We start from the raw sequence: 27257 nt of genomic DNA on the forward strand, positions 1-27257 counted from the left end.
TTGAAAGTTCCACCCCCCATTGCTCTCAATGTAGTTTTCAGCAGTCCATTGTATCATTCGATTTTTCCGGGGGCTGGTGCGTGATAAGGGATGTGATATACCCACTCAATGCCATGTTCTTTGGCCCAGGTGTCTATGAGGTTGTTTCGGAATTGAGTCCCATTGTCCAACTCGATTCTTTCTGGGGTGCCGTGTTGCCATAAAACTTTCTCTTCAAGGCCCAGGATAGTGTTCTGGGCAGTGGCGTGGGACACAGGATATGTTTCCAGCCATCCAGTGGTTGCTTCCACCATTGTAAGCACATAGCACTTGCCTTGGCGGGTTCGTGGGAGTGTGATATAGTCAATCTGCCAGGCCTCCCACTGTTTATATTTCAGCCATCGCCCTCCACGCGACAGGGGTTTTAGCCGCTTGGCTTGCTTAATTGCAGCACATGTTTCACATTCATGGATAACCTGTGCAATAGTGTCCATGGTCAAGTCCACCCCTCGATCACGAGCCCATCTATAAGTTGCATGTCTTCCCTGATGGCCCGAGGTATCATGGGCCCAGTGAGCCATAAATAGCTCACCCCTGTGTTGCCAGTCCAGGTCCGCCTGAGACACTTCAATCTTGGCGGCCTGATCTGCCTGCTGGTTGTTTTGATGTTCTGCAGTGGCCCGACTCTTGGGTACATGAGCATCTACGTGACGTACTTTTACCACTAGCTTCTTTATCCAAACAGCAATATCTTGCCACAGTGCGGCCACCCAGATGGGTTTACCTCTGTGCTGCCAGTTACTCTTCTTCCATTGCTGTAGCCACCCCCATAGGGCATTTGCCACCATCCATGAGTCAGTATAGAGATAGAGCACTGGCCACTTCTCTCTTTCAGCAATGTCTAACGCTAGCTGGATGGCTTTCACCTCTGCAAACTGACTCGATTCACCTTCTCCTTCAGCAGTTTCTGCGACTAGTCATGTAGGACTCCATACAGCAGCCTTCCACCTCCGATGCTTTCCCACAATGGGACAGGACCCATCAGTGAACAGGGCATATTGCCTCTCATTTTCTGGCAGTTTATTATACAGCGGGGCCTCTTCAGCCCGTGTCACCTCCTCCTCTGGCGACATTCCAAAATCTTTGCCTTCTGGCCAGTCCGTGATCACTTCCACAATTCCTGGGCGACTGGGGTTTCCTATGCGAGCCTGTTGTGTGATCAGTGCAATCCACTTACTCCACATGGCATCAGTTGCATGATGTGTAGAGGAGACTTTCCCTTTGAACATCCAGCCCAGCACTGGCAGTCGGAGTGCTAAGAGGAGTTGTGCTTCAGTACCAACCACTTCTGAGGCGGCTCGAACTCCTTCATATGCTGGCAATATCTCTTTTTCTGTTGGAGTATAGCGAGCCTCGGATCCTCTGTATCCCCGACTCCAAAACCCCAGGGGTCGGCCTCGGGTCTCCCCAGGTGCTTTCTGCCAGAAGCTCCAGGTAGGGCCATTCTCCCCAGCTGCAGTATAGAGCACATTTTTAACATCTTGTCCTGCCCGGACTGGCCCAAGAGCTACTGCATGAACAATCTCCCGCTTAATTTGTTCAAAGGCTTGTCGTTGCTCAGGCCCCCATTTAAAATCATTCTTCTTCCGGGTAACTTGGTAGAGAGGACTTACAATTTGACTGCAATTTGGAATATGCATTCTCCAAAAGCCCACAACACCTAAGAAAGCCTGTGTTTCCTTTTTATTAGTTGGTGGGGACATAGCTGCTATTTTGTTGATCACATCCATAGGGATGTGACGACGCCCGTCTTGCCATTTTACTCCTAAGAACTGGATCTCCTGTGCAGGTCCCTTGACCTCACTTTCTTTTATGGCAAAACCAGCCTTCAAAAGGATTTGGATTATTTTCTTCCCTTTCTCAAAAACTTCTTCTGCCATGTTGCCCTATACAATGATGTCATCAATGTATTGCAGGTGTTCTGGAGCTTCACCTTTTTCCAGTGCAGCCTGGATCAGTCCATGGCAAATAGTGGGGCTGTGTTTACACCCCTGGGGCAGTCGATTCCAGGTGCACTGGACGCCCCTCCAAGTGAAAGCAAACTGTGGCCTGTACTCCGCTGCCAAAGGAATGGAGAAAAATGCATTAGCAATGTCAATTGTGGCATACCACTTAGCTGCCTTTGATTCCAGTTCATATTGAAGCTGTAACATATCTGGCACAGCAGCGCTCAGCGGTGGCATGACTTCATTCAGCCCACGATAATCTACTGTTAGTCTCCATTCCCCATTAGATTTCCGCACGGGCCATATGGGACTATTAAAAGGTGAGTGAGTCTTGCTGATCACTCCTTGGCTCTCCAATTGGCAAATCAGCTTATGGATGGGGATCAGGGAGTCTCAGTTGGTGCGATATTGCCGCCGGTGCACCGTCGTGGTAGCAATTGGCACCTGTTGTTCTTCAACCTTCAGCAACCCCACAACCGAAGGGTCTTGAGAGAGACCAGGCAGGGTAGACAGCTGTTCAATCTCCTCCGTCTCCAATGCAGCTATACCAAAGGCCCACCGGTACCCTTTTGGGTCCTTGAAATACCCCCTCCTGAGATAATCTATACCAAGGATGCACGGGGCCTCTGGGCCAGTTGCAATGGGGTGTTTATGCCACTCATTCCCGGTTAGACTCATTTCAGCTTCCAATACGGTTAGCTCTTGGGATCCCCCTGTCACACCAGAGATACAGATGGGTTCTGCCCCTTTATAACTTGATGGCATTAGGGTGCATTGTGCACCAGTGTCTACTAGAGCCTTATATTCCTGTGGGTCGGACGTGCCAGGCCATCGAATCCACACTGTCCAGTAGACTCGGTTGTCCCTCTCCTCCACCTGGCTGGAGGCAGGGCCCCTCTAATCCTGGTTAGAATATCCGTTACTCACTTTTCGCACATGTGAATCAGAAGTCCCTTCAAGAGGATCAGAAATGGGATCAGCCCATCTACTGCGTCTGGGGGACTGCTCACGGGAAACTGGAGCAGCAGCTTTCCAAGAAGAATCCTCTTTTCTGGTTGCTTTTTCTCGCAACTCCTGTACCCGTGCATCCAGGACTGAGGTAGGTTTTCCATCCCACTTCCTCATGTCCTCTCCATGGTCACGCAGGTAAAACCACAGGTTAGCCCGTCATGTGTACTTTCTCTCTCCTCTCTCTTGGGCAGAGGAGTGCTTACTCCCAATAGCTGCGATGCAGGCCTGTACAGGTGGGGAGGAGGACATATCCACGTTGAATTGCTGGAACTCTCGGGACAATTCCTCTACAGCTGAGACACAGGCCCGTAGGGAGGAAGAGAGACTTCCTTCGTATTGCCGGAGTTGGACAGCCAATTCATCCACCGTTTGTCCATAGCCTTCTTTCCAGGACATTACTGCCAATGAGTTGGCATAGGTTGGTGGTGCACTTCATAGAAACTTCCGCCACATCGGTTGTGTGCATTGGACTTCATCTGGATCTGTGGGTGACTGCGCATTTTCTGGATCATTATAAATCACCTCCAGCACAGCTAATTCCCTCAGGTACTGGATACCTCTCTCCATGGTGGTCCACTTGCCTTGGTGACATGTAACTTCATCCTTGAAGGGGTATCTTTCCTTTACACCTAACAGAAGTCGCCTCCAGAGGCTGAGGACTTGTGTTTTTCTCCCAATCGCCTTGTCGATGCCCCCTTCCCTAGACAGAGATCCCAACTGCTTGGCTTCCTTACCCTCTAATTCCACACTACTAGCCCCATTATCCCAGCATTGGAGCAGCCAGGTAACAATGTGCTCACCTGGGTGGCAGCTAAAATCTTTTCGCATGTCACGCAACTCACTCAGGGATAGAGATCGGGTAATTATTTCAGGTTCTGCCTCTTCCTCCTGTTCTCGCGATGACCCTGGTTCATCTTCATCTCTCACTAAGCGAACTGATTTCTTTGTGTGTTTCTTTTTCTGTACAGGGGCGACTGATACTGGCACAGGTTGGTTCTCTGGTTTAGCTGCAGTATCTGTCACCGGGGTAGGGGTAGCCACACTGCCTGTTGCCGGGGTTTGGGTAGCCACGGTGCCTGTTGTCGGGGTTTGGGTAGCCATGGTGCCCGTTGTCGGGGTTGGGGTAGCCACGGTGCCTGTTGTCCTGTTTTCCATCTTTTCCCCCTTTTCCCCCTGAGGGTGCTGCCTAATATCAAGCAGTGTTTGGTAGATACTGGCCGGGGCCCAGCACAGTGCCGCGAGTTGTACGTCTTTGGAATAGCCACAGCATTTTTCTTTCAAATATTCTACCACTTCATGAGGGTTCTGTAGTTGTTCGGGAGTGAACTTCCAAGCCACTGGAGGTGAGAAGTTCTCTAGATACCTGCCCATATCCTCCCACATGCCGTGCCACCCACAAATATCCAGCTTTGGGGCAGACCTCTGGGCGGTACTCTTAAAGAGCCTTTTTGTAGCCCTAAACAAGACCTGAAACATATTCAGGAGGCATAGCACTAACAGCACACTGGCTTGCGCATCCCAAGGATATTCAAAATTCTCAAAAGCTGTTGTAATTAGTCGGAAGGAGAGAAGGGAGGCGAACAGACAGGGGGAAGTATCCCCCCCTAACTTCCCCATGGATTGAGTGTAATTACCAATAAAATCCAATAGAAGGTGCCCGAAGTATGGAAATGATATCACTGCCTCATACAGATACCAGCTTAACCTCATGACCAGTGATGTAATCATTTCACAAGTCGACATTGCCCAGTACAGCAAAATGATAATCCCAATCACTCTCCCAGAGGTGAGAAAAGTAACTACAGGCAATACATAGAGCACATAAGAACTTACAAAACGCCACCATGTAAACAAATGAATCAACATTGTGACTAACATCTATTTATCTAATATAAGAAATGCGTATGACAAATCTGTTTCAACACGCTCTGGCCACATCTGTCGTTATCTCAACCCTTCGTGCCCCACGTTGGGCGCCAAAAAGGACTGTCGTGGTTTCAGCCCAGCCGGTAACAAAGGACCACGCAGCCGCTCGCTCACTCCTCCCGCCCCCCTCCGGTGGGATAGGGAGGAGACAGAGGAGAGAAAAGAAAAAAAACCTGGAACCTCGAGGGTTGAGATAAGGGAAGTTTACTGGGACAACACAAAAAAAAAAGGTTACAACAACAACAACGGTACTAATGAAAGAATATACAAAAAAAGAGTGATGCACAGTGCAACTGCTCACCACCCGGAACCCGACGCTCCGCCACCGAAAGTTCAGTGCCCTCCCCCCGGCCCGCTCCCCATTTATATACTGAGCATGATGTCACATGGTATGGAATAGCTCCTTGGCTAGTTCAGGTCAGCTGCCCCGGCTATGCCCCCCCACCTCCCAGGTTCCTGTAAAAATTAACTCTATCCCAGCTGAACCCAGGACACAGGCTATGAACACATCCTGATTATTAAGTTGTGAATTATTTCTTTCTCTTTAATAAAGAATATTTATAAATGAATGAGGCATTCCTTTATTGTATCTAACATCATTTATATTTCCATCTGAAGTAACTGATGGATGGATGGGAAGGGTTTTTAATGTGCAGTAATGGACTCTGAACATTCACAGTTTTTTCAATACTTTAGGTAGTAACCAGGTCTTGGCTTTTTTATGGTGAAAACATGTGTTTTAAAACTTAATTCCTAAAATACCTAGCTATAATCATTAAAACATAGTAGCAGAGGTGATTCCTAATCATTAATTTCATGAGAGCACACACACAGAGACACACAGAGACTCGTGGGACATTCCCAGCCTCTCCCATTAGCATGATACACACTAAGCTTTCCCCCTGTGCAGCCATGCCCAAGCTCCTGCTACTTCTGATAAGAGAATAATGACCCAGAGATTTCTTTCTGTCCCATTTGCTCTTTCCCAACCCCAAGGTAAGGAGCACAAGACGACTAAAATAAATAATAATATCTGACATCACAAACTGTACCAAGATTTTTGTCTGACTGAGCCCCAGGAATATAAGGCTGGATCATCAGCCCACTGAACTGACTTCGGGGAGGTCAGGCTTTAGGCTCCAAGTCCTGCAGTAGTGGTGGGTGTGTGATTCTCCTACGCACAGTAGAAACCACCAAAATTGCAAACAAACAGAGGTGTGACTGCTCAACCTCCAGCAAGCCACTAAATGCATTTTTCATTAGTCTGCTGAAATGGTCATCTGATTTTAAGGTAGAAGAAAATATTGTTCAAACTTCCACAGCCAGCTTTTCAAATTGAGGCAAACAGAAATGAGTGATAGCAATCAAAGGGAAGAGTACATTTAAAGGTCATATTGCAGATGAACAATACCAGTAACGCACCTACATATAAACCCTTAATTTGATTTCACACACAAGCTATTCGATTACATCAGAAGTGCCTGGAAAGTTTTTTGTGCAACTAACTTTGAAAAAATGAGTCTTTGTGTTTGGTAAAAAGAAAAAAAAATAGATAATTTAAGAGGCAGCTGTAATCTAATATCATTATTCCAGTTTTTATCCAAACTTGCTTTAGATTTACTGTAGGCCATTACATGATTTCCAATGATGAAGTAATTTCCATTGAGCTTTAGTGACACAGTCTCATCCATATTTTTAATCTCTCTGAATGAATTTCTGGCCCAAATGTGGGCAATAGAAATTTTGCTGGCAATTTCAGCTGGGCCATGATTGCCTTGCACAGAAGCAGTAGAATGGGCAGTCCTCCTGGTTACATGGTTGAGCACTTTAAATAGTTTTGTGCACAGTCCAAGACATTTATCCTATCCACCACCACAGGTACTCTCTGCCTCCAAGTATTAAAATATTCTCATTAAGCTGTACCCAACAAGAGTTGACTTCTTCTTCAGGAATTGGATTAGTCCCTTACACACAGCAAGTTATGAAAATGACCTTTAAGAGTAAGGTGGCTTTGGTCTCTGAATTGTATCTTACCCCCCAAAACCATCATCTCTAGTTACAAACTGTTACATCTTCGCCAGTTAAAAGATGTAAATAGAGGATTCCTTTTCTGATGCTATATCTTACTTTTGATTTCAGCTTATATGTTTCTATACTGTGCAATCTTCTGGGAATGGTCTGTTGTTTTAAAAATGGTGTATAAAAGAGGCTCCAAGGAAAGCTAGAATAGGGGAAAGATGTTCTGAAGCACTGAACAATTTCTACAGTTTCTATCTGTGTAGCTGGCATTCGCCAACTGTTTCATATCTGTGTTGTGATTTATTCTGTACAGATAAAGCAAATGAAACCGCAACAGTATATATGGCCAGCAACACCAGTCTTTCTGGTCTCTGTCAGTGTGAAAAGATTTTGATCTTGTTTGGTCAAACATATGTGAAGAACAGATCATCGCCTTCCTAGAAGAAAACAAAAATAAAATAAAAGCATTGTTTCAGGGCAAGGAAAATTGGTGATGTTTTCTGAGCGTAATCAGATGGTTAAGCTTTCAAAACATGGGTGTGTTCCCAAACTGGCCCAAAGTAACAGAGGAATCCTCGAGAACAGAGGTGATGCCACGGAATTCCCCCTAGCTTTCTTTGACAATACCATTATTCCTCTCTTGAATGCAAACAGCTTGGAACTGGGGTATTATTCAAAATAAGAATGGAAAAAATAAGCATGGAGTACCTATGAATCACTTCAGAGAAGTACTGAAGCCTGTGGCGATACATGGACACAAAGGGCTAAGAGAAACCTGAGGGTGTCTGAAGAAACTCATCTGCCCTTTCCTACACTACATGCTGGATTTAGGATATTGCTTGGTTGGTTTTTAAATGATCCTCATGGACTCCAGCTACTCCCTTTAATCTTTTCATAAGTGAGGGATCTGTGATGTGTGGCTTTGCTTCTGTATTTGCCATTCTGGCTTTCTAGATGCTTGAATTTTCACTTGGATAGCCAGATGAAATGTTCCAAATGGCTTCACTGCCCAATTATATCTTTGTGTGTGTGTGTATACATACACATAAAATTTATTTAAAATTGTTTCAAAATTTATATAAAATTGTTTCTGCCAGAAAATATCTTCCTTCTTATCCCTCCCATTTTATTTCAAGTACCTGTTTAAGTGCAACGAGATAAACTGCCTTCACTGTCCTCCAGTCTTCAGATAGTAGCTGTATCCAGTTGAAAATGAAAATGTTTCTATCAATCAAAGGAGATTAGATTAAATTAAGAAAAAATAATTTATTAGGTATAAGAGTACAAAAATATTAAATTCAGATGGTTTGGCACAGAAGTATTGGGATAAAGTAATGATGCACTTTTTTTTTTCCCCAACTAAGTCAAACAACATCCTGTTGTTTTGCTGTGTATTTTACCAAGGGGTTTTAGTTGTGCAAATGGGATAAAAAGTAATGTATTAATGAGATATAATTGCTTGTGATGTTCAATAAAAAAAGGGGGAAAAAATGTAAGAAGTAAGCTGATATTTGAACTTTCAAACCTGTCATGTTTTCAGTTTCAACAACTACAAATGCTTGCTTAAAGATCTGTGTACTAGTATTAGCTGCTAAAAACATCAAGTTTGTGTGTTTATGAGAGTCCTAAGTTTTGAAGCAGCCTGTAAATGACTCTGTATGTGTTTGTGATGGCTGTAGTATGATTTTGTATAGGGAAAAATAGAGGGTCATACAAGGGAAGTTCCACAGCAGCATTGCTTTTGCTTGGGGAAGCAGAGGAAGTAACGCTTTCCTATCACTTTCATGCAGAGAAGTGTCCTGATACAGGATTAAGGCAGAACAGAATTAACTAAAGCTACACACTCTCATTTCCACCCTGGCTCACAGACCTGGGCTGTGCAACAGAAGGATGGATAGATGGATGGATGGATGGATGGATGGATGGATGGATGGATGGATGGATGGGAAAAAAGATAACTGACCTCTCTCCCTGAGATTTTTGCCTTCCAGAGGCAGCAATCCTTCCCTTTGCCCTGCAGACAGCTCAGAGTGGGAGAAGTCAGAAGATGCCACTCAGTCAAAGAGGACCTTGCTATTCAGACTCTCAAATTTAGGGACACTGCTTAGGTACTTCACTAGGAGTTAAGGCAAGATAGTGAGGTTTAAACTCTCTGCTCTGTGTTTCTATGACCTTAACAGTTGAAGGAGCACAAAGCAGGTGACACAAAACATGAAATAATCAGTTTTGTGGCTGTGGCACTGAGGTATTTTGTGTGAGCAGTCTGGAGGGAAATCAGCACAAGTGAGCAGAAATACATGGGTGTAACTTTGGGCAGATACATAATTTTTTTGCAGATCACTAAGCTAAATGAAAAGATTTTGAAGACTTTTTCAAGTATTTAATGGTCCTCTGTTTTGCCAAGAAAAAGGCCTTGGTTAAAATCCTGAGTTTATAGTGAGGTAAACTAGTAAAAATTTAGCATTTACTTTGCAAACAGTATAAGGCCTATCATAATGCTAAACACATGTGCAAATAAAAGGCCTCTGAAGCATTCGTAATAGAGATTTCTGATCCTCACTTTTTTATTTTATCCTCCTGGTTTATTCACTTGTACTAACACTTTTTCTTTCTGTACAGAGAATGGTTCCAAGTCTTTCTTCTACTGTAAATTATACTGATCCTACATTAGAGCCTGTAGTAACTGAAAATTCAGTCATACGACAGAAGATAATAGATTCGCAGTTCAAATGCTATGAGAGGATGAACAGAGCCCCTCCGTATAAGAAAAAAGGTAAAAAAGTTTAAAAAAAGGTCTGTTTGTGTATTGCCATGCTTGCTTATATCACTATAAATATTTTCTTCTGCATACTAACCCATAGTTTTCCTCGGGGTGCAGTTTCCTTCCTGTAAGCAGTAGTCAAATTCACACTAACTTCGCATCCTCTTAAGCTGAACAGCTCTTCCTCACTGTGCAGATGGTACCCCTGTCATCTACATTTCTGGCTCAGTGCTTTGCTGCTTGAATATCTCTTGTTCTTGCTTAGGGAATGGCATTCTCCAGAACCTTTCAGCAAGCTCACACAAAGACCTGATTATGAACAGTGATCTCTCTCTTAAATATAAATGCCATTCTGCTTGCTTCACTCACTGTTTTGTTTTTCTGTCATTCTTCTATTGACTGATAGCTGCCATGCTCTGTACCAGCACAGATGTGCCACGTATTCCATATTCAGCAGTGACACTAGAAAAAAGAGGTTTATAAAGCACTGTGGATACATCTTTATTGAATACGAGGCACATATTAAGATTAATGAAATAGGAAATGACAAATAATAATGGTGCTACAATAGCACAATATAAATGAAGCAGCATTTCTGGTTGGGACTGAGCGTTCTGGTCACTTTTTCTCACAGAAAATATGGAAGAAGTTAGGAGGAGGTTAGAGAAAAAAATATTGGAGGCATTGTGGGTTTATACGAGTAAAGAGCAGAGATGCTGAGGGCACGGTTTGAAGAGAAAATATATTAAAAAATTATGACTATAAAGCCCCAACATAATAGATGGGATGGAGATAATGTGGGATTTTTTGTAATACAAGAACACAGACATTTCTATAGCTCTTTACCACAAAGATTTTATTGGGCTCTGTAAGACTCAAAGAATTAGGTGTTAAGATACTCAGGTCTTGATGCAGAAATGTTTTTGAATGAATATAGAAATTCCCATTGCTTCAAATAGGTTTTCATTCAGGCCAATAATGGGGAAAACCCACAAGTATTTAAACAGGGTTAGGGGATAGAAAGCATCATGTTTCAGACATAAACAAGCCTTTAGTTGCTGGGCTTGAAGGGGAGATAACTTACTGGCTGCTCAGATCAGTCTTAGTCTCCAGCTCTATAAATTTGTAATTTTTGCATGCATTGATAGTTCTGCTGGATTAACCTTTCTTTTGCACCTTGCTCATGTGATTAGTTGCAAAGGGCTGCAACTGGCATGAGCTGGGAATTCATATGTCTCGTGACATATGAATTCCTGGTAGTGTTCTCAAGGGCAGCGTTGTCCCAGGAGGACAGCAGTGGCAGACCCGCAGCCATCAGACACAGCACAGCAGTTCCTGCACTGCTTTGACTGGCAGCTAGATTTAAGTGATGCCATTGGGGACTGTTATGTTCATAGCAAAATGCACTGAATTTATTTATAACCCAGAATGAAGATAATGGGTGACTAAGGAATGATGCCAACACTACTGAAGTTGCTTTTTCAACTGAATTACAGGATCCTCACCAGCCCTCCAACATTTACACTTCATACAGGGTTGGAAGGGAGCAAGGGTCTAAGTCTCTTGGCTGCAAATTTGAAAGGGAGGATGGGATGAGGTGGGAAATTCCTTTAATGCAAAGGACAACCGTAGGCATGTCTCCTGAGAGGAAAAACCCAACACATGAACTGAAGGGGTATACTGCGTATGCATTTTCAGCACAAACAGTAGTGGAGTCTAACATTGAAGTTCCCAGGAAAGCCCAGTGTCTGGTACAACTTCACAGAGCCAGCCGAGATGTGTCTAATTTTTCCCTGGTATCGCTGCAGTCCCTGATGGAGTCTATTTGTAGACTGGCACAAAGGTAGTTTAAATCCTTCATAATCCTGGGGCTCAAAACTGATGTCAATGAACTGCAGAGTATCTCACACTCAGGAGCCAGAGAGATGGTATAATACAGGTGAGCTGTGGCAGCAATACAAGTAGCCATGTGTCAGCAGAGCCAAAGTAACAGACCATGTACACTCACTTATCTTGCCCATTTCAAGGTAGGGTTGATTAGCTTAAATCCCAAAGAAATAACAAAATGAGGAGCTCAGGCACATGGTCCCTCCGGGACAACGCAACGCTCCCGCAATCCCTGTCCATCCAAAAATGTAATATTTTTAGCTGGTGATACAACAGTATGGTGTTCAAGTCTTCCTCTTCTGTTTTATTACTTGCATTTTTTTATTTCCTGCAGGACTTAAAAAACATATATATGTATGCGTGTGTAGATCTATATGTGTGTGTGTGCATATGTGTATATTTATGGATGTATGTGTGCATATATATCCTGTTACTTACCTCAAATGATACATTCCACAATGTATAGATCAACATCAGTGATTTTTTTTCTTTATCAGGCAAGGTAAAGGATTTAAAGCTAGAAATTCCTACCAACACCATTCTGCAGTATCTTTCAAATACAAGTTCAAGTTGCAAATATTTTCTACTCTTCTTTTTCTTTGATATTACAAATAGATTCCTAAAAGTCTTTCAGATACATCTCAAATCTAGAGAAGAACATGAGAATGCCTGAAGGAAAGATAACAAACTGCTGATATGATGGTTGGTTAATTAGGTGAACAAGTAGCATTAACACATTCAACTTGACAATGGAAAAATAGCTGTGCATAAAATCTTAGCTAATGAAGAAAAAGTATTTATAAAAATATCTTTTTTGCTAGACATCTGATCTGGAAAAAATTCATTTGGAACATTTTATGCTTTCAATTTTTAATCCACAACTATTTTGACTTAAAAACAGTTATTGATGCAAATTTGAACAATTCAGATGTCTTTTTACAGCTTTCTTGCTTCAGTAAGAAAGCTTATCTGTGGATAGTTTCAAAAGCACCAGAAGCAATTAGCTGCCCATGTTTTATTAACTTTCAATGGTTATTAGGTGCCTTCCATATGATTCTTTCAAAAACAACCTACATGGTCATAGCAGCAATTCTGAAACTCCCTTGGGACCACAGCAAAAAAGGCAAGATGTATTTTCTCACTGTATTTCCCTTTAACCTGATGGTCATGATGATAAATACCTTTTCCCCAACACAAACTGATTTTAAATGGAAAATAACTAAGAAGTATAGGGCAGGTTTTAACGTGTTACTTGAATAAATCCACAATGAGTCAGGAAATCGCATTATAGCAAGCAGTCTTATAGCGCAGTTTCTGTGGCCCATAGTATGTAACACCTCTGTAATGGGAATCAAGAATGAGCTGTGTTCTGCCTCCCTACTATGGCCATCGTTTCTGGGGCTGGGAACAGTCCTTGTAGGGGACACAGCCTCGACAGTGCTACCTTCCCAGAAGGGGCATGACGAGGAGAGGATCACAGCATGCCTACCTGGGCATCAGCAGGCAGAGTTTGCCTGTTACAGATCGGTCTTGCACTTGCTTCACTGCATCTGTAGCTATGTCACCGATCTCAAGCGTTGAGCAACACAACAACCTTAAAGACAGGAAAGTGTCTCTGCAAATGTTGCTTTTAGCTGGGCCATCCCTGCAAGCCCTTCCTACCTTTACATTTCAAAGACTTGATTTTCAGACCTGCCGAGCAGCAGAAGGTGAAATGAAAAGTGGGTGTCTATAAGGTCTTTAGGTACCACTAGTCTACACGCTTATGGCCAAGGATGGAAGGAAGATCAAAAAGAGGAATTTGTACGATCAGAGCCTCCATTCAAATTTTAGTTCAACAGTCTTTAAAACATTATTTTCCAGCAAAATGAACACCACTAACATCAGGTCAGCAAAAAAAAGTACCTTGTAGCACCTGAATGCCACTCAAAGTGTAGCAATAACAAGGGCTTTTACTGCAAAAAGAAAACATGATTTTTTGCTGATGGCAATATTCCTTGAGAGGCTAGAACAGAGCGGGTTCAAGAGTGACTGTGTGTTGAATTAACTCCTGCATTCCTGTTAAATGTCCAGGTCTGTTCTGCAACCGAACGTGGGATGGCTGGTTGTGCTGGGACGACACGCCTGCTGGAAGAATCACTGCTCAGAATTGTCCGGATTATTTTCCCGACTTTGATCCAACTGGTACATATTTCTTTTTATCATCTTGTCTTTTGAAGGAAGTCTTCAGAACATTCATGCCATTGAATGGAAGCATGTTTCCAGTGGCATTTTTGAAGCATTGTGAAATCTTAGAGAGTTTGGCTGAAATTAAAATATATCAATCTTTTGGGTTGCTTAATTTAAAATATTGTAAAATATTTTATGTGTATTTATATTTATATAAGTATAACCCATGGATTTATGCAACCTAGTTTATGAAAATATTAACTACTTAGTTATAATATCAAAATATTTTTAGCACCTCATACTAAGTTTTTATAATGAAGAGAAAATGCTTATGTGCATGAAATATGTATCAGCATGTTCTTTGTTCAGTTTTATTGGAAAATAACATTTTATTGAAGAAAACGACCAGAAATAACATTCTTTCAGTCACCAAGTTTCAGTTGTTCATTGAATTCTTCATACAAATATTAGCAGCCATGCAGATGAAGAAGCAATTCGAGGACATTTTTAAGGACAAATGAAAGGAAAGATCAAGCACAGAAATACTGCTAAATAGATATGAAGAAATATTAGACACAAGTAAAAGTCCACAAAGAGTATTGTTTGAAGAAAGGCACAGTTGTGTGTTCCACACTCAGGACATGTTGCTTGTAGGCAGTGCTTGATGCCACAGCGTGCTAAATCCAGCATAGATGCAGTGTACCGATTGCAGTTAAAAATTATGAAACTAAACATTTGGGGGGGAGGGTATATAAATCTAAAAATTTTCAACAAGGTTAAACCAATATGTGTGTGCCCAACTGAAAGGTAAGGAAACAGACTATTGCATAGCTGTGAATAAATTACCCAGTACCATTAGCTAAAACTGTTGATTTTGTTGAGCTTGTTGTCTATTCAGAAATGGAGGAGTTTCCAGGTTGGATCAGACCCAGTATGCATTTTGCTGAATCCCATTTGCAGTAGCAGCCAGATTGATCAATATTTCTGTTCTTTACAAATCAAGCTATCCACGATTAGAGAATTCACCCAGCAACTGGGAAACTTCCAGTATCAGCCCCAGTCTGAGGGGATTCAAACCTGCATCGCAACTTCGATAGAGGAACCTCTCCCTTTCCAATGGAAGCAGGCATTGACAGGATGGATTGAAGGATTTGCATGCCTGGAAAGTGAGCTCACATGGCAGTGTGATTGTCCATGTCTTGTGGGAATACCCTGAGCCCTACCCCACAAACCTTTACAGCAGTTTACATCCCTGAGACAGACAACAGGCACCAAATCACAAAGTCCTGCCTTTTGTGACCTTTTTTCCTTTCTGACACACTTAGTCTTGACCTTTTTTCTGTACAGTGTCATGGATTTCAAGGAGGAGTCTTGCAGCAGGGCCACACTTGTGGCTAATCATTGGAGCACCTTGGGGGAGACAGGCTGAGGAGCTGAGACCCTCAACTGGAAGGGTGCCTTCGACTAGGTCTCCCTCTCTGTGGACAAGTGCTTCAACCATCAGGCTCTTTGCACAAAAGATGCCAGAAGAGCATTTTCAAAGAATTGGCCAAACTTGGTTCAGTTCCCAGACAGAAGCATCCACGTTCAGGAGAGAGCTTGAGGTTCTGGATCCTGAGGTTGCACAAGCCTTTTCCTACATGCATGTTGGAGGTGCCTCTTGGATGAGGTCTGTACCTTCCGCTTCCGCCCCCATTTTGTTCATGATATCCTCCCCATGTGGCAGCAGACTCTTTGATGAATAGGAAAATTTACTACAAGGCTTCTGCTTTCCCTGCTTCCATGGTTTTCATAGAAAATAAAAAATAGTGGCACTAACAGTCCTAGTTTATGTATACTCCATGCGCTGCTCAGCTTACACCTGCAAAAGTAGCTGTTGGGCAGCCGTGTGATCACAGATGTTTCCCCACGACTCAAGGTCCTCATTCTTCAGTGCATGGGGATGATTACAGAGCCGTTCTCCTACTCATTCCCAAGCCACTAATTCCCAGCTTTTCCACTTGCTTGCTTGCCTCCAGTGACTTGTTCTGAACTAATTGCTCTGCTACAACACCACTCTTCAAAGTAGCACTTGAAGCCGTCCATGGAGAAGCACCTCACTCCACTTTTAATGCTTATTAACGCCAAGGTCTGTGGCTCGTACGACTGATTGCAAATCACTCCTTAATGTACAGATGTGTGCTGCAGAGTCTGGCCCACAGTGTGTACGTACTGTGGTTACTCTTTCTGCCACACTTTAAAACTTGCAGATTTGGGAATTTTTTAGTATCCCTGTTCTCTGTACACAGCCATAGAAGGCAAAGCCGGCTCCAATAATTAATTTCCTACTGTAGTCTCTGCTGTTCTGTTTAGGAACAATACCTTCTGGACTCCGTATTTTCCCCTGGCACATCTCTCTTCTCCTTGCCAACTTCTTTGCCTGCATCCTGGTCAGTCAACACTGTTTCCCTGGCTTGGCAGCAGCTCAGCATCTCCTGGTTGAGTCAGAGCCGCTTTCCTAGAGTAGCTGTTGAGTAACCCAGCACATATTACATCTGCGGCATCAAACCAGCAGGTAGCCAGCCTTTGCTTTACAAGTGGCTGATTGTCACACAGGGACTTAATAAAGTAGGAGGGAGACAAAAAATCGTGGGGGTGACTAGAAGTCTTTCAACTGCTAATGGTAGTGGCTGCCACTGACAGGTGGCCAAAAGCACAGGTTCAGCCGTCCTGAGAAGTCTGTCAGGTTTTGTGCCACAAGTCATTATTTCCTTTGGTTACTTATGCCTGTTAAACAAAATACAGCTAGATTTTCTGATGAGAAACAGAAAATTCATCCTAAGAACCATGATTTTACAAGATGAAAACTACAGCGCCTGTCAGATTTCCTTCCCATTAAGTCTCTCTGATATCAAACCACCTCAGCATGTATTTTAGGCATACAAGTAACTCCATGGACTTCTGAAACAAGGATTTCACGCTGTGCCACTGTGGGCTGCACTGAGATCTGCAAAACCACTATGTATCAGCTCACTGATGGCTAAGTTACTTTCTTTTGAGGCCATGTATAGCTTTGAGTCCTGCAATAAAATGATGTCATTCAGCTTGCTTTTTGTGCTTTGATACATATGTCATTTGTAACTGGAAAAGTGAAATGTTATCTGGCAGCATAGGATCAGATCCTCCTCCCATCGGCACCTGTGGGTGCTGTATACCAGCTCTCTATATCTGAACACTCAACAACATTCAGCATCGATGCCAAGAAGAAATTGCTAGAGTATGTTAGACAGTAAATAAGGTGAAATCATATTCTGGAGCAAAGGACCCAGAAGCAAAATGATGGAGAACATGCTCAGTGCTCTGTTCATTTCCTATCTGACAACTTCATAACTAACTACCAAATGTAGTCCCACTTATTTCACTGAACTTACATCAGTTCTTACTAGATAGAAAGAAAGAAGGACAACTGTGATAATCTAGTCTGTTCAGTTAGCTAGGGCTTCCCACACTTCTTTCCCCACCTGAGGAAGCTCTGTCCTGTGAAAGGAAATTAGTATCTTAAAGCTAACAGACAAACAGAAACCCCTCTCTACAAGCTGTGACAACTTTGTCTTTTCAATAAACAACTCTTGCCTCTTGTAGCAATTTCTTTCTCACAATGACCACCATGTGCAATGTGATAATGCATAAACCCAAATCAATTTGTCTGGAAAACATACCGAGACCTACTGCTTTAACTCCAGTGACAGCAGGAAATTAATTGTCTCATCTACTCCTGACTGAGAAGCTCTGAGCAGGGCTGAGTTTTATACTCCCCTATTCAGGCAACATGCACCGTTTCTCTTGAATTATATTTTATATTCCTATTTTATCCAGGTTAATTTTTGGTGTAATCCCTTTGAAATGGTTCCAGGTCACATTGAAATTGCTAGGAATTGAATTTGATAGGAATGTAGTATGTAATTCATGCTGGTAATATTCTTGCTGATAATTGAGGGAAATCTATTGTGGATGTAATGGCCTTCTAGCAAGGCAAATTTACTGGGGGCAGCAGGAGGAGTAGAACATTGTCCTGTGCCGTCCATAGGCTGTTGGGTTTGTGGCAGGGGAGAGTTATATTACCCACCGCACTCTCCCTGCACAGTGCATTCAGTCAGGATCAATGTGGTGCAGTCACATAGCAATGGAGCTGAATATGCAAGCTGCGCTGTGGCAGCCATACCTTTTCGTTTCACTTTCGCTCCCTTTCCTCTCTGGCAAAGAGCAGCGGTTAAGAGCAGTAGCCACCCCAGCAGGGAGCAAGCCCAGCCCAACTTTGTGATCCAAGGCTGCATTTATCAAAACTCAACTCAGTTCTCCACTTTGTTGGGCTTCTGTCTTTCATTCCATTTTGTAAACCAGTTACTCATAACTCTTCATGTGGCTCCAAGAGCAAAGTTTCTAGAAGTGCAATTTGGAAACAGATCCATATGTATCCATAAACAATTAGCTCAGATGATGATTAATGTGTTGTTACCTCTCACAACTGAGGAACGTGGAAGTACAGCCTTGCCTTCCTGCTCTGACACTGGCTAAAGGCAGGGAGGTCCCCTTGCTCTGGAGCGTGGATCACGGTGGCGGAGGGGACAGAGGCACTGCGGTATTTGTATTCTCTGCAGCTCTCTTCATGTGCCATACTGCAGCCTCTGAATTGCTTTGTCTTTCTTACAAAATAGAGGACTATTAGAGAAATAAGGATAAATGCTGCATGCAGGAAAAGGGGGTACAGATTGAATAACTCTTGCAGACCCTTTTGCATTTACCAGCTGTGATGCCTGTGACCACAAGGGACTGGATTTGGGGGACGCAGGTGCACCCTTCTCACAGCTGGCAAAATGCTTAGAGTGTTCAGCTGAGTAGGTTGCCAAGCTGACAAGAGCAGTCATTGCAGATGAGAAACCATGGCCTTCCACAAACCAGAGATGGAGAGAGACCTTCTGGGTCACAGCAGCAGCTGCGGCTCCTTCCACCCCCTGGCTCCTGGCAGGCAGGGAGGCCACTTCCTCAGGCATCCCCTAATGCAAGCACCTGCCCAACCGTGGCCTCCTCTCCTGCATGCCCAGTCCAGCCTGTGCTCCTTCCCACCCAGCACTGGGTCTCGGCAGGGTGACATGCCTGCGCTCAGAGCGGGTAAGGAGCAGCACCCTCTGTGGGCAGGAGCCCCTGGGACCTGCTGGGGCACCCTGAGCAGCGTAGGGAGGACCAGGGAGAAGCCTGGGAGAGCCCTTCTCTTGCTGCCACAAACGCAATTTTCCTGACTCTGCCTAAAAAAGCCAACTCTGAATTTCTGCTGGTCCTATTTTCCCGTCTTGAAGTGGTATCATTTAGACAGTGATAAATAAAACAGACCTGAGCACCTTGTCCAGCTGCTTCTTTTCCTCCTGCCCTTCTGTATGTTTCTGTCCTGCTTCTTAGTAAGCTTGACAGCTGTATTTTAAAAATCAATTCTTATCCCCACAGTGCACAATATGACTTTATTATACGGATTCCAGTTCTGCTGACTGAGACATTCTGATGATAGTGATAACTTCACTTACCAGGACACTGGAAGTGAAGTTTTCTAGGGTCTCCATTGTATTATATCAGATGATTTTTTTGGTTTTGAAAAATTTTCTTTGAGAATATTTTATTGAGGATCTAAGAAGTAAATCACATGTGCTACATCAGCTATTTCCTCATCTGCAAAACTAAGTACTACACAGGTCTGTCCAAACAATGGCAAAGAATCCAATGTCTGGTATGTGCTGAGCACGCACTGCAACAGAGGAAAACTTCTTTCTACTTCCAGCTTGTAACTCAACAATAAATTAAAAAAATGGTGTTGACTCTTTTAACATCTGCTAGCTATAGAGCTATCCTGTTTGTTCCAGAGTTATTAGGTGAAGATAACTGTTACATATAAATGACTGAGTTGGTTTTATGAAAATATGATACATAAAACACTGTTCGTAGAACAAGCAATACCACATGCAAAAATATTACTACTCGTTACTCTTTTTAGACACTTCACTACTCCCATGAAACTGCCCTCGTGCACAAGATTTCTCTTATCCTATTTTCCCAGACAGCTCTTGAAGTGTCTGTCTTTCTAAGCTAACTACAGACAGCCTGCACAACTGCCTATGAATTGCATAACTTTGAGGTTGCTAAAGTCAGATGAGACGAATCCCATGCAATGTCACTGTTCCTCCACTTTGAATAACGTGATGCCCAAGTGGTGCCCTATCCAAGCTGATAGGGTACAGACAGAGCCTAAAAAATTAGTGTTCACACAGTATTTAAATAGTCTTAAAGCACACACTTCTATTGTGCCTTGCTGGAATTGCCTTACCTTATATTCTTCAGAGCTTACTAGATTCTTCTGGTTAGCATAAAAACCAACACGTGCCCAGGTTCATAATCCCACACCTGCTGCTGGGCCACTGGAGAATAACTTGCAGTAGAACACTGGCTGGCTTACAGACTCACAACTTTATTTCTGTATAAAATCATAGATTTAGAAAAGATGTTTGACCTGTTTGAGTCACTGGGATGGATGGGAGGGAGGCTTATCGCCCAGTCCCATATTCTGACAACATCACAGCAAGAAATCTGTGGGACATAGCTGCTTCCAAACTAGGATCAGTTGTGCTTGTCTGGCTTCAAGGAAAAGTATGAGGCAACAGGTTTGTCTCTAGCTTACAGAGGCCACATTAAACTTCGGCAGAGTGCCTACCTAGGCACTAAAGTACAGAGATGATAGATGGTATTACCATTATACTCTATAGCATAGTAACAAAAGTCATGTACTTTGCAGAGTGTATGGGATAGTAGGTACGATGTTTGTACACTGTGTTCCATGGTAGCGTAACCATTAATCTTTTATCTATGACTGAAAACTTTTTCCAGCTTTAGATAATATCTGGCAACAAGTACAATGGGAACATTGCTACACAGGCAGTCTGAGATTATCTCCAAGCTGCAGCGATGCAAGGCTGAGATAACATGTACTTTTCCTCTTGGTGTTGTTGATGCACGTATTGATTTTCAACAAGTCCCCCAAAACAATGATTTGAAACTCATAGTATTTTCAAAAGTATGCTGTGTTCTGGAGGATTGTCTCTTTTTTTGTTTTTTTGTTTTGCAATGGCACTATATAAAGTGTATTTCTAGTCAGAGGAAGATAGCTTAGTCTGTACAATCCTTACCTTGCCAGTATGATCGATTGCTTTCCTTAGGGTGTATAGAGGGAATATGAATATTCCAAATGAATAAACTCATTAATCATCAGAGCTGATTAAGAAAAATAAATGCAAATGTTGAACACAAAAAGTGAAAATGTGTATGTTTAAATGGTAAATGGCTCTGTAAAAGTGTATTGTTAATCTCTGTATAAAGCCCATAAAATTATAAAGCTAGAATAAACAAAGGGAAGTCAAGATAGGCTTTTTAGACTATTTTAAAAGTCAGACTTGAAAACCTCTGTTTTTCATAAATAAACAACTGTGTCACTATTTAAGAAAACATCAAATAATTTAAGTTTCTGATCTTGTCCTGCCTTTGTTACTCGGGCAAACTTTCCAGTGACTCCCATTTGGCTAATGTTTGAGGGAAGGCCAAAGGAACTAGTCCAAAACTTGACAAGTGATTAGAAGTGACTGTCTGTGCCTCAGCGTCCAGGGCTTCCCAGGCAGAAATGTGAGCGTGGCTGGGAGGACACAGGCACAGCACACATCTGTGGCTCGAGGCATCCCTTAGAGCTGTACAGTGCTAAAGCCCTGACCATCCCCCTGCCACAGTAAAAGGATGCACAGGAAGGAGCATGAGCCTGGAGAGCAATCCGTAAGGCAGGGCTTTCGGGAAGGATGCCAGAGCCTCCTCTGGTGCAGGAACCAGCACCAGAGACACACGTGGAGAGGCCAAACACACATCAGATTATTTAAACAGAGAACTCTGCAGCCATTTCAAATTAAACTGGACACTTGGGACCTGTGCCAAAATGTTTGCAAGGCTGCTTCTCCCAGTGCCTGCATGCTTTGCAGCCTCAGAGGAAAAGGAGCAGTGCTCCTGCTCACCCCTGGCAGGATTTAGCTGGCGCACAGACTGGGCAGGACTCTTCCATCCCTCTGCATAAGCACATGGCTGGTGTTGGGGCTGTCACCATCTCCAGCACCCAGGCTCTGTTTCATACACTGCTTGCTGCCCTTTCTCTACACAGCATTTTTAACTAATTATTTCCCTTGATACCTGAAAGCCTGCTGCAAGATTCAGTCTGCTAGCATCTGTGTATGGCTACCAGCATGTCCTAGTGAGTGTCAGGTTTGAAAACAAAAAGTTAGATTTTTCATGCTAGCCAGTGGGCACATTCATGTTCCAACATCAATAATGCAGGTTGGGACAAGAACTAACGATATGCAGACATCACTGTGTTTGCCTGCCTGTGCACACTTCTTTCAGGTTCAGCGTCAGGGCCTAACTTTACTTTCTGTCGTGGTTTAACCCCAGCCAGCAACTAAGCACCATGCAGCTGCTCACTCACCCCCCCCCCCACCCAGTGGGATGGGGGAGAAAATTGGGAAAAGAAGTAAAACTCGTGCGTTGAGATAAGAACGGTTTAATAGAACAGAAAAGAAGAAACTAATAATGATAATGATAACACTAATAAAATGACAACAGTAATAATAAAAGGATTGCAATATACAAATGATGCACAGTGCGATTGCTCACCACCCGCTGATTGACGCCCAGTTAATCCCCGAGCAGCGATTCCCTCGCCCCCAGCCCCCCCCAGTTTATATACTGGATGTGACGTCCCATGGTATGGAATACCCCGTTGGCCACTTTGGGTCAGCTCCCTGGCTGTGTCCTGTGCCAACTTCTTGTGCCCCTCCAGCCTTCTCGCTGGCTGGGCACGAGAAGCTGAAAAATCCTTGACTTGAGACTGAACACTACTTAGCAACAACTGAAAACATCAGTGTGTTATCAACATTCTTCTCATACTGAACTCAAAACATAGCACTGTACCAGCTACTAGGAAGGAAGACAATCAACTCTATCCCAGCTGAAACCAGGACACTTTCTCTTCCAAAACCAGCTTTGAACAGCCTCCTTAAATGAATTATTATCACATAAATAACTGCATCTGAATGAAGGCTGGGTATATATTCTCTGCTGTATTCATTCAAGACAAAAGGAGACAGATAAACAAGTATACCATCAGATAAATCTCTGAGAAAAAAAACCAAACCGGACAAATGTATATTAATTGCACAAGTTGAAAATCCTTTGGATTTTGTTACACAGGCATTTTATTTCCAAACATAGAAATTCTTTTTTTATGGATTTTTAAAATATGTAATATGCATATGCTAAAATAACTATTCTTGCAATTTATTGTCAGAGAGGGCTTCAAAATACTGTGATGAAACTGGAAACTGGTTCCGCCATCCTGAAAGCAACCGAACTTGGTCCAACTATACCCTGTGCAACTCTTTCACCTCTGAAAAATTGAAGGTATGCTACAGTTAAAAAGACAGTGATTGTTTGGGAATGGGTTTGGGCTTGTCTAGCAGTAAGACACAAATGAGAGAGACCAGAATAGTTCTCATCTTTCAGTTCAATTTGTTGCACCAGAATTGAATAGCATTGTCCTCATGATTTTAGCTTATTAAAATTATTTGACGAGTGCTCAAACCTAAATATAGGTTTACTATGGGGTGGATAATTTAGTAGCAATTCATGTGACAAGTTTTGCAGTATTTTTCAAATGCATTCTTTAATTCCTATGATTTTCCCTGATTGTCCAACAGTTATAAAATGATCCTTTAGAATTTCAATTTTGCTTTCTGTAACAAGTATCTTCCAAGCTGTTGATGTCTTCTCTGCAGGGCTAGAAATATTAATGTAAGCTAAAATTATTTTTCTTAAACAAAGAATATCACCCTGTACTTGCTCCCTTTGAAAAGAAATATTTATGAAGGTACCATTAATCCAGAAAATCCTACAAGCCTGGACACATTTAACTTTAACAGTTTGACTGAAGTCGTTGAGACTATTTACAATAAAGAATTAAGCGTTTGCATTAATATTTCCAAAATCAAGTTGCTACACTGAAAGAGGAGAACTAAATATAAAAGCACCAAAAGAAACAAGGAGAGAGAAATCTGAGAAAAGCTTAAAAAAAATTAAGTTAGGGAAGCTCATGAAAATAAACATATTTTTCAAATGTGAGTGGAGCTCCAGGAAAATCTGATTACAGATTTATGACAGAATAATTTGTGACTATTTGGAATTGTGGAAGGAAAAGAGTCAAAAAGTGATTTGATTTGGGATTTTTATTGGAGGATCTTTTTTTATGCGGCCAAAAAGCAGTATGTGGTTATACTTAGCAATGATCCAGCCTAAAGGGCCTTGGAAAAGTCTACTGGACTAGGCAGGAGGTGAATTCTAAAAGTTTTTGTGGCATGAGGAACCATCATGGTAAAATGGGGCTCACCTATGTGACAAAGAGAGAATAATAGTAACATTCTGAGCTCACAGAGGCATTAAATGGAAGCACCATAAAAATATAATTTTTCCAGATGTTGGCGCATGTAGGGAGGCAAAAAATGTAGTTCTGTTACCTATTATCCATGTTTCCAGAAGAACAATTTTGAACACCATTCAAGCAAAGTGCAGATAGAACACAAAGGAAAATTATACGTACATCGAGATTCTTCTGAAACAAAAAATAATGGAAAATGCAGAAAGAATCTATCTTTACAGAAATGCCAAGTTAGATTATGACCTTTAATCCAAGTCTTCAAAAACAAGAGTATGCTTCATTTGTAGACTATTTCCATGTACCTACAGATAATATAATTAACTGAGTAGGAGGTATTCCTATTCAAGAATTCTGTTTCCTCAAGTGAAGAATTCTAGAGGGACAAAAAAAGAACATTAAGTGTTTCTTTTAGAAATTTTCTAAGCCCAGGATGACAAAATCTGCATAAGCTAAAAATTTGGTGAGTCAGTGTGTTTTAAGTCCTATATATCAGAACGGACATGACAGATTGCCAGTTCAAGGAGTGCAGAAATTAATAAAACAGTTCATTATTTGTTGAAGTTAACTGGAAATACCAACATGCTATACTTTTGAGGCAGATCACTTAAAAAAAAAAAATTGTAGCCAGTTCTTTAAAATGTGGTGGTAGACCATATGCTTTGTTAGCTGATGGTTCAGTCCATTCTGATCTGTCTTTGTTGTTATATTTGGAAAGCTTTTTTTGAGCAGTTACCATAGTAAGTTTACATGGAGTAATCAAAAATGCTATTGCTGAATCCCAGATATACAGTTAAACTGATTTAGCAGTTGTACACTGAAAGGTAGATAGTTTGAATAACCAAGAGTCCTCTGGGGTGCACATATACTTGTATGTAGCTATCTGGAAGCCTTTCCTACTTCTAGCTGTTTCAGGCTCAGGGTTGTATACAGGATAGGCAGCACAACAACATATTTTTGAACAGGTAATCTGTAAATTAAATTCAGGCTTAAAAATTATATCAGTCTAATATTGTGAAAAACCACAGCAACCACTTAGTATGGAGTGGCAGAAATGTCACATGCACACAGGTGTAAACCTCTCCCACTACTCTGTATTCAGAAAGTTGTCTCATCTTCTCTGCACTCTGCTCTTCCCTCTCTGGGGTTGCTGGTGCTTCAGAACAAGTTGTCAAGCATTTGCGCGTACTAGCAATGTTGTGGTTAGTCTTTGTGAAGGAAAACTAGGAGACCTAGGATATTTGCAGTAAATATGCATAGATATCCACAATTTGGTGAATGATATTTACACTCAGATCATGTCTGTTCTACATGGTCAGGATGGTGTAAATGTGACTTTGGCTTAAATTTGAATCAGGCCACCACCACCTAGGTTAATGAAAGCAGGAACTGATTCCAAAGTTGTAAAATGACTGAAGAACAAACTAAGTAAGAAGATGTGCACCTTTGCTAAGAGGAATGGCTTTGTTTTCTAAATTTTATTCATATTTGTTTTCAAATGAAAGTTTAAAATTACTTGGAAACACCACAAAAATGTGAGTGGCAAAACTTAGGGCTACAGAAAGCAATTCATCTAATTGTTGAAAAAAGGAAAATTGCTCACGCATAACAGAAAAATGAATGGAGCTGAAAAGAAAATACACCCAGCAGAGGAACTAAGGACTGCTATCTAGTCTTTTTTTCAGGACAGGCTGATACTATCTTAGTGCTTTCAGAAAAGAAGGCAATGGTGAAGCCTGGCATGCCATTTAGCCTCCTGCAGTCTTCTGACAGCTGAATGATGCTTAAGAGCTTGGCTGAGACCAAAGTATGACATTTAAATACCACAGCATTCTGCAGCCCAGGTGCTGTCCTGTGATTTTGTTTTACTATTGGCATACAAAACATGGATAGGCCTATCTTAGATTTCACTGGCATTAGTCAAAGTGAAAGACCAATTATCTGTTCATGCATACTGGCTTCACAGCACTGTAAGACCATCTAGTTGCCCAATAGCAAGGTTCACACCAGTGTGAACCAGAATGTGTCTCAGGCTGTGCTGTTCTAGTGTGGTAGGAGTTGAGGATAATTTTCATCTCATCTGCTGCTTTCATGACTCTGTAGGCCTTAATTTTCATTCCCCTCTGAATTCTCTCCAAAGGGGAGAATCCCAGCATTTGTACCCTCTAGTCATAGCACGGCTACTCTACCTCAGTCATTTTAGTTGCTTTCTTTCCACCTTTCCTAGCTCTGCCATGTCCATAAGGTGTGGAGACAAGAAACACACATGCATTTAAGATGTGCTATGAAAATTTGAAGCAGAGGCACAAGGATGCTCTACCCTCAGTGCCTTTCCTGATGATATCCAACATTTTGTTGACATTTTGGCTGTCATTACACACTAAGCCAGTGATTCAGACAATTGGCCAGGATGATTCCAAAATCTCCTTCCTGAGTGCGGTTTCTAGTTCTGAGTTCAGCATTGTGTAGGCAGGGTTTAGATCATTTGTCCCTAGGTGTATCACCCCACTTTTTTCTGTATTAAAGCTCATATGACATCTTCTTGTCCCCTCAGTTATGTGAGGCCCTTCTGTAGTCCCTCGCTATTATCTGGAAGACCTAAGTATCACCTGGAAACTTAGAGATTTCTCTGCACTAGGTTACTGATGAATATGTTGAACAAAAAGCCAGCCCCGATACCAGTCCTGAGGGCACCTAACCACTGACTCATCTCCAAAAGCGACCATTAAGATTTTTCTCCCTGTTGTTTAAGCTGCTTTAAAACAATAAAAGCTTTCTACCAGTCCTGTGGCAACCTATTTCATTTAATAACTTTTTTTGTGTGGAAACTTGTTGTGGACTTCTGAAAATCCGAATGTGTTACGTCTGCTGTGCTCTCCTAGAGCTCGGGAAAGTTAGTTACACATAGTGTGAGCAGAGATCTGACCAGTTACTTCAGCGCAGCAGAAACAGATCAACTCAT

General features: G+C 42.2%; 1 protein-coding gene across 1 annotated transcript in view; it reads left to right on the top strand.

Moving 5' to 3' along the window:
- Window positions 1-27257, top strand: part of CALCR (calcitonin receptor) — a 187443-nt gene that overhangs the window by 110848 nt on the left and 49338 nt on the right. Inside the window, exons 3-5 of the mRNA XM_052802090.1 lie at window positions 9561-9714; window positions 13663-13773; window positions 23156-23268. Coding sequence (XP_052658050.1) covers window positions 9561-9714; window positions 13663-13773; window positions 23156-23268 — 378 coding nt within the window. The remainder of the gene's footprint in view (window positions 1-9560; window positions 9715-13662; window positions 13774-23155; window positions 23269-27257) is intronic.

Source organism: Harpia harpyja, chromosome 1 (genome assembly GCF_026419915.1).
Source record: "Harpia harpyja isolate bHarHar1 chromosome 1, bHarHar1 primary haplotype, whole genome shotgun sequence".
NCBI classification, from domain to species: Eukaryota; Metazoa; Chordata; class Aves; order Accipitriformes; family Accipitridae; genus Harpia; species Harpia harpyja.